This window comes from Alosa pseudoharengus, unplaced genomic scaffold (genome assembly GCF_046254945.1).
Source record: "Alosa pseudoharengus isolate Yale_2024_CS ecotype anadromous, Long Island Sound unplaced genomic scaffold, YU_APseudo_1.1 YU_APseudo_1.1_scf_23, whole genome shotgun sequence".
In the NCBI taxonomy this organism is placed as follows: Eukaryota; Metazoa; Chordata; class Actinopteri; order Clupeiformes; family Clupeidae; genus Alosa; species Alosa pseudoharengus.
In genome coordinates, this window is record NW_027468685.1 from 4434544 (window position 1) to 4442043 (window position 7500).

Genomic DNA, 7500 nt, shown 5'->3' on the forward strand with positions numbered 1-7500 from the left:
CAATTACTGCTGTTGCAGCATTTACCAGCTGACATGTCCAAGATTAAAATTCCTAATCACTTCATTTGTATAACTAAAATTGAGTCAGGAGAAATGTCAGTTATTTAGTGGTAACAATAGGGAATTTACACAACTCTACTGTGCAGACTAGCTTTAGTGATAGTGTGCACATTTTTCTAACTGACATTCAAATAATATATTTTATTGATTTTGTTTTTATACCAAGGTCATAATGTAAATGGACAAATTTCCCATGATTGACAACAAAGTCTAAAAAATATTCTTTTATTTGAATTACAAATTCAATTTTTTCAGGACCAACTTTACAACATAAATAAACCAAACTTTACACATTAATGCATTCTAAACCCTAAATATGTTTTTACATAGCTCATGAAAGAGACACTGATATAAGTTTCAAGGCATAACAGAACATCTCTGACTCAAAGAAACATGTCCAGCGTGTCAAAGTCATTGTTTTCCATCGCTTTCTCTGTCACACTGGTGTCAAAGATGACATCATCCAGGAAGTCATCGATAGTCAGGAAGTCGGCGCTTGTGGCTGACGTCGAGGGCGCGCTGAGCGGAACGCTGGGGGCATGCTGGGATTTCACCGGAGCACTGGGAGCCATCAGGTGACCAAGCGCATCCCCTCCGCCATTCACCAACATGTCCAGCATGTCCGCTCCATCCGAGGACACGGTGGACGGAGTCGACGGCGTGCCAGGAGACGTTACCTGCGAGCTGGACGACGGCGGGCTGGCGTCGGTGGAGGTGGTGAAAGCCGCCACGCTTGGCGGTGCGCTGCAGGACAGGGGCACCATGCCTCGATGCCGCAGAATCTGGTCCAGCTCGGCCAGCTGCTTCTTCTTGGCCTTGAGCTTCTTCAGCAGCTTCAGCCTCAGAGCAGCCGTCTTTACGTCCTCTAGAACGGCCGCCGACGCCTGGTCCGGGTCTTTCTTGATCTTCAACAATGCTGCTGCTGCTGGTCGTGGGTTAAGAGCTGCGGAAGCAGGCTTGGCGGGGGCCATTTTTCCAAGAGGGGCTTTCTGGGAAGCACCGCTGAGTGGTGAGGGATTTGTCGGTAGAGATGGCTTTGCAGCGTTGTGCCTGGAGGTAAGGCCTGCCAACACACCGGCGGGACCTTCCTGCCCTGATGAACTACTGGGCGCCCCCTTTTGGTGGAACTTGAAACCTGTGAACATGTGAGGTTTGACAGGAGGCGCGTTGCTCAGGTCAGGCTTCAGTTTGACTTTAGGGGGTTCCGCTGCCTTTGCGTTCTCCAGTTTGACTATAGGGGGAGTCAATGTCTTTGCAATCTTCTGCTGAGGTCGCACTGGGAGACTGGACTGCTGTTTAGACGGTTGAGGGGGAGAAGGCTCACGTTTGAGGGACACACGAGTTGTGGATGAAGACTGGGTAGAAAGTGGAGGGAGAAGTGTGGAGTGTGGAGTCTCTAGAAAAGTCGCCGTTGCAGGGGGATGATGTTGAGGATGGGTACTCACAATTGATGGGAGGATGACCTCTGGCTCCTCAGGTAGTTCATCTGGCTCCATGTAATCCATTTCCATATCCAGGTTCAATGGGACTACACTTTGAGGAATTGGGTTATCCATTGCAGCGGGTTGCGTTGCTGGATTCTGTATTGATAAAGTTTGTGGTGATGGGTTTAGAATCACTGTTGTTGGCGCTGTTGTGCTCTGTATCACTAGGGTCTGCCCCTTCATATTCTGCTTAGTAGGGGACATCGGTTCAGGATTCTGATTAGCTGAAGGTGACCTGAGTGGATCTTGCCCACTGGGAGTGTTTAGTGTTGACAGGAGGGTAATCTCTGGTGGTTGCAACTGACCCGGTTCAGTTGAATCCATTTCTATGTCTAAGTTTAATGTGATTATAGTGTCTGGTGGGAGATCGTCTAAGGTTTGTGGTGGTGGCGGCGGGTTTTTCCTTGTTGAAGTTTCCACTGCAGGCATGTGGGTTGCTTGGGTGTTTTGTGTTGCTAGGCTTGGGGTCTTTACAGTTTGATTCTGCGATGCTAGAGTCTGCATTGAAAGGGGGTTCAGGCTTTCTGAAAATGTTGGATACTCTAACATTTGAAGCAACTGCGCTGAACTTTGTACTGTTGGGGTGCGAAGGGACAGATTTGTCCCAGATGTAGGCCCTGCTGGGTTTTGCACAGCCATTTCTGTTGACTGTGTTGAGTTCTGAGCAACTGTTTTCTCTGGGCTTTGAAATACTAATACTTGTCCTTTCATTTTCTTTTTAGGTGGGTTTCTAGGTACAGGTTTCTTTTTGGACGAAGCTGGTGTTGTTGCTTCTTGCACTTCTAGAGTCTCGGGTGACTGGTTCTGTGTCATTTGAATTTGCTGTTCAAGGTTCTCTGAAGGAACAGACAAGAGTGTAGAGTTTGGCAGGTTCATGATTTGCGAAGTTAGACTCTGGGCCATTTCACCTGCCACTGGTATATACAGAGTTGTACCAGGTGCCGCAGAGTTCTCTCCAAACATCTGGTGAGCTGGGATGAACAGTGTGGTGTTCTGCAGTGTTGACGTGTTCTGCGCCATGATCTTTGTTGGAGAAATTAAGCAATCCGCTAGCTGTGATTTCAGTTTTTCTGGTGTGTTTTTTGGCTTCTCCGGCGTACACGGTTGTGCTCGTGGCTCTGAGCTCTCCCCTCGTTCAGTGCTGTTGTTCCGTTTTGAGCTCTGCTTGTCCTGTTTGCTGGCAAGTCTCCTGCTTCTCCTCACTACAGGAGGACTAGAGACTGCGGTGACCTGAGCCTCTTCAGGAACTGAGGGTTCACTAGTTAACTTGGAGCCCCCAACAGCAGGGGGCTCCAAGGGTGTCTTCTGATTCTTGCCCTTAGGTTGTCCTAACTTCTCCGTCTCCAGAGTGAGTGTGACGATGTCATTGTGGGACAGACCCTCAAAGGTATCCAGCAGTGTGGCACTACCTATAGAGGTGTCCATCTGACTGATGTCGCCGGGGTCACTGGTCTTGAGTGCTGACACAAACGTGTCTTCATGTGGAGTCAAGAGAGACTGGTCATGTGACGGGACAATTTCTTCAACAGCTTCCTCCTCTGCTTGGCAGTCTGTTAACAGAGGAATATCAACTGTAATGGTTTCCGTCGGCGCTGGAATATCAACTGAAGTGGTTTCCAACGGCGGAGGAATATCAACTGAAGTGGTTTCCAACGGCGGAGGAATATCAACTGAAGTGGTTTCCATTGGCGGAGGAATATCAACTGAAGTGCTTTCTGTCGGCGGAGGAACATCAACTGAAGTGCTTTCTGTCGGCGGAGGAATATCAACTGAAGTGGTTTCCGTCGGCGGAGGAATCACAATTGAGGTCTCTTGCGTTGTGGTTTTCCGTGTGTCTTCAGGTTCAACCTCCCAAAACACCATGTGTATTTCCTTTGTAGGGATGTCCAATTTTGAGTGAGATATGCCCCTTAGATCTGTGAATTCTTCATATGCAATCCAGGACCCTGTAAAGACATTTGTGAGTGGTTCAGTAGGTTAGAATTATTTTTGGCAATAGGCATCTGCCTCATTTCAGAATCTTAAATTGATGATTCTTTGAAAACACGCCATCATATAATACCTCATTCCCCATTACACCCAGTCAAACCTTTTGGCATAACACAAATTATGAAAAGCGCAACGAAAAGGTCAGCATGGACCTGTGACGTTAATAGTGTGACATTTAAGCAGCCCCAGCGAAAGCAGTTTAATTTCAATCTGGGTGGTGTTTGCTGGCAGTCTGGCTGTGCTCCCTTTGCGGCATTTCAAACCTGCCAATCTGTAATGCATTGTAGGTGTGTGTGGGCCTCACCGTCTGTCTGGCGAGACCAGGAGATGAAGAGGTCTTCGCTCGCCTTGTGCTGGATCACCACGGTCGCAGCGTACTGGGCATCTGCGTAGCCAAACGAGCAAGCGGTGACATCGTTCTGAGGGAAACCGTCGGCAAAGTGCACGGCAAACACTGGGGGTACCCTGCGGAAGAAAATAAATACCTCATTTCAAATCCAATATAGGCAAAGTGAGCACAAATCAAGACATCATCTATACCATGACTCAGACTTAATCTACTTCCACTGAACAGTGAGGTGTGTGTTTAAAGAGCAGTGAAATCGACAGTGTCGACATTCTCACCTCTCTTTGAGAATTTTCTTCTCGTTGATGCTCTGACAACGGCTGCAAGTGATTTGGACAGGGGGACTCAGCGGATGCCAATCAGACACCAGATATGCGTAGGCTGATGCAGTATTGGTACAGCTGAAGAAACCAAAAAAAGATAGAGATGAATAAAAAATATATATTATATTTACATATAACAATTTATACATAATATGTATGTTATATAATATATAAATGTAATATGTATGTAATATATATATATATATTATATACATATATGTGTGTGTGTAATATGTTTGTAATTATATACATATTACATTACATTTAATATATTACATGACATCATCATCTATTTCCAATGTAGCCAGCATTTCTTCTTTTAGAAAATGATTCCCTGCTGAGGGAATCATTCCCTGATGATTTCCCGTGAGGATTAGTAAAGGATCAGAAAAGGACCAGAGTTCCTGAGCGTCTATCCTGGTCGTGGCACTAAGCCCTTGCCAGGGGCTGGGCAGTGGGCACTCACCTGCTGCTGGAGCTGCAGCCGCAGGTCAGACACTGGCTCTCCCACTGGACCATGTGCTGGAAGAGCTCCTTAGCTTGGCTGTCCAGCTCCAGAAGGACTGGAAGAGCCAGAGCAGGAACCTCCACTGGCCGACGCATGAGTTCTGAAGAGGCACCGAGAGGGGGAAACAGCAGTTAGAGGCGAACAGAGCAGACCGCAGATGCAAAGCGATGAGAATGACATGGTGTCATTGATGCTTACCTCGCTTCTGTTGAAGGGGATGCTGCAGCAGCTGAAAGGTGGATGATCTGAGATCAGTCAACCGCTTCTCTGCATTTCGGAGACTGTTGCCTTCTGGGAAATTAATATGTATGTAAATCCATGAATATCAATAAAAAAAGACTCCTGAATTCTGTATTAATTCAGATAAATTGATTTCCAACTATCTTGTCCAATATTTGTTATTAACGCATCCATCATACATATCATCCAATAATGTTGGATAATCAATCTGATTATAATCCCTCACAAACCTCTATCCATCTGATGATCGGAGGCGCTCTCATATCGTGCGCACAGATCAAGCACAGGCGACGCGTCCTGAGTGGGACTCTTGCGCTTCCTCCCACGGGAGCCTCGCTGCCGCCGCCCCAAGGACAACAGCCTGAGGGTCCTGCACTGGGCCAGAGCCAGCAGCAGGGAACTCAGCCAACTCCGATCGCTCCGGCTCTGTTCCTCCGCAGGCAGCGCGGACGGTTCCACCACCGCACAAGGAACCTTAGAGTGCTCCTCTGTGGTGGAGACGCGAGGATGGGGTTCTTGAGCGGCCTTCGTCACCGGTTCTGCCATCAGCTCCTCGGTCGACGTGCACACCATTTCACGGTCGTTATCTTCGTCCCTCACCAGCGCCTCTCCTTCATCTTTAGCCACAGCGTTCGGCTTTGAAATGGTGTCCTCAACCTGCGAGGACTGGTCAGGGCGTATGGTGCCATTGGTGTCCACAGAACAGGCCTCAATGGGTTCTTCGGTTCGGGGGCGTTTGGCAGAGGGGGGCAGAAACGCAGGGCTCTCCGGGGTAGATGGGGTCTGGCCGGAGTGGTTCTGGTCAGGTGTGGTGGATGCAGGGGTGGAGGACAGGCTGGCCAACACAGCCTCCAGGGGTCGGCTAACCAGGGGGAAAATACACTGCAAGCGCACACCCACGTACACACACACATACAAGGAGAGTGGATGAGAAATTGTTCATAATCACAATCATAGCACATTAACTTCCAGATTAAAACCAGATTCACTTCTCAGCTACAGTGGGAAATAAATACAACTGAACACATGAACTGAGGAAGGAGAAAGCAGCCTAGGTCATCACAGAGTCAAATACCTACCGTGGGGGTTGGGCAGAGCCGGATGGTCTCCTCGTGGTTGATGATGTAGCTCCGTAGAGAGACGGTCTGTCCCTTTGCTTCGCACCAGGGACATGTCTCTGCTGGGACAGACTTGTCCTTGTCCTGGGACTGAAGAAGTTCATTGGTGAATACACAAGATGATAATCAACATGACATATAGCATGCAGCTCAGGACACAGAGCACACAGTGAGATGTGGGTATATCATGTATGTAAACAGCACACAAACAGACAACAAGGATACCCATTAGTGTGAAAGAGTCATCAGCCACTGGTGAACAGCTATGCGTCTTTCACACTTAGTACACTCTGGGTCTCCTTTTGCCACTTAATATACATACATTATATAAAAATTTTCACTAGGTTTACTTATTTTGTATCAGTAGTATCAACCAGCAGCATCAGAATATTCAACTTTGACCTTTTAAAACCAGTGATTTCCCTTTAAGTGGATACTACTTTTTGAAATAATTGATAAAACAAAATAACGCTAATATTGTGATTGGAGCTTTGCACACGTGACAGCTTTTGGAGAGAACCAAGTTGAACTGACTTTTCCCAAATACCCCGCCCAGGCTGGGGTTGGACCACTTATACCAAGGGCTCCACTCATTGTGAACCCTGAGACCATCCTGATAGGTGATGATGCCATCCGCCAAGCACGGTCATATCTGGAGCTGAACACAGATAAACATGTTAATATGGTTTTAAAATAACTTTGTGTGCTTAATAGTTTGGAAACATAGTCATAGTTGGAGCTAAATAAAGTCAGACTAAACATTAAACATGTTTGAATTTAAAATAATAATAATAATAATAATAATAATAATAAAGGGTAGGCCTACATTGTACAGTAACGTCAGCCTACATCTTTCCTATAAATTATTAGTGTGTAATGCAGCTGAGAAGTATAAATCAGCAAGACTGTAAGTGCTGAACTAGATGCTGAAACGCGTGGTGATGGGCTTCTGAAATGCAGGCTTGACATCTCCCAGTAGCCAGTATCCGCATGCTTGTTGGTAGAATTATAGGAAGAACTACTTGAAATAATGTCATAAACAACACTGAATGGCATGAACTATATGGGCACCGACTTGCAAGACTTGTTTAACCTTAGAATAATCATATCCAATGCAATGCTATTCATTTGAAAGGCTAACTTGTTAATGGCCATAGCGAACATTAGCCAGCTCGCTAATGCCCATGAACACACTAATTCGCTAAAAGCCTATGCATTAAAATTAGCAATAGTCTAGCAATAGGGTAAGGACATGTAACAGTCTTTTCAATAGATGAGTTAATTGAATCACTTTCTACCAACGTCAGATAATTTACCCACTGGCTAAGTTTAACGGTAATGTTGGCAGTTAGGGTGAATTCGGTGCCAACGCCGTAGTGCAAATCTATGACGTTACAGCGATATCATGATGAAAACCTAAATGCTGATAGTA

General features: G+C 46.4%; 2 protein-coding genes across 3 annotated transcripts in view; one reads left to right on the top strand and one right to left on the bottom strand.

The window, feature by feature from the left end:
- csmd2 (CUB and Sushi multiple domains 2) overlaps nt 1-7500 on the top strand; it is a 377005-nt gene that overhangs the window by 134487 nt on the left and 235018 nt on the right. The gene's annotated exons all lie outside the window — the stretch shown is intronic.
- The window catches only part of uspl1 (ubiquitin specific peptidase like 1), a 7459-nt gene continuing 134 nt past the window's right edge, over nt 176-7500 (bottom strand). Inside the window, exons 2-9 of one of the 2 annotated variants that reach the window (XM_076301147.1) lie at nt 6603-6726; nt 6030-6158; nt 5181-5832; nt 4909-5001; nt 4669-4810; nt 4158-4280; nt 3838-3998; nt 176-3490 (exon numbers count right to left, since the gene is read on the bottom strand). In XM_076301147.1, the coding sequence (XP_076157262.1) occupies nt 444-3490; nt 3838-3998; nt 4158-4280; nt 4669-4810; nt 4909-5001; nt 5181-5832; nt 6030-6158; nt 6603-6701 (4446 nt within the window). In that variant the 5' untranslated portion in view covers nt 6702-6726 and the 3' untranslated portion in view covers nt 176-443. Of the gene's footprint in view, nt 3491-3837; nt 3999-4157; nt 4281-4668; nt 4811-4908; nt 5002-5180; nt 5833-6029; nt 6159-6602 lie in introns of both variants that reach the window. The other variant, XM_076301146.1, reaches the window with a different exon arrangement.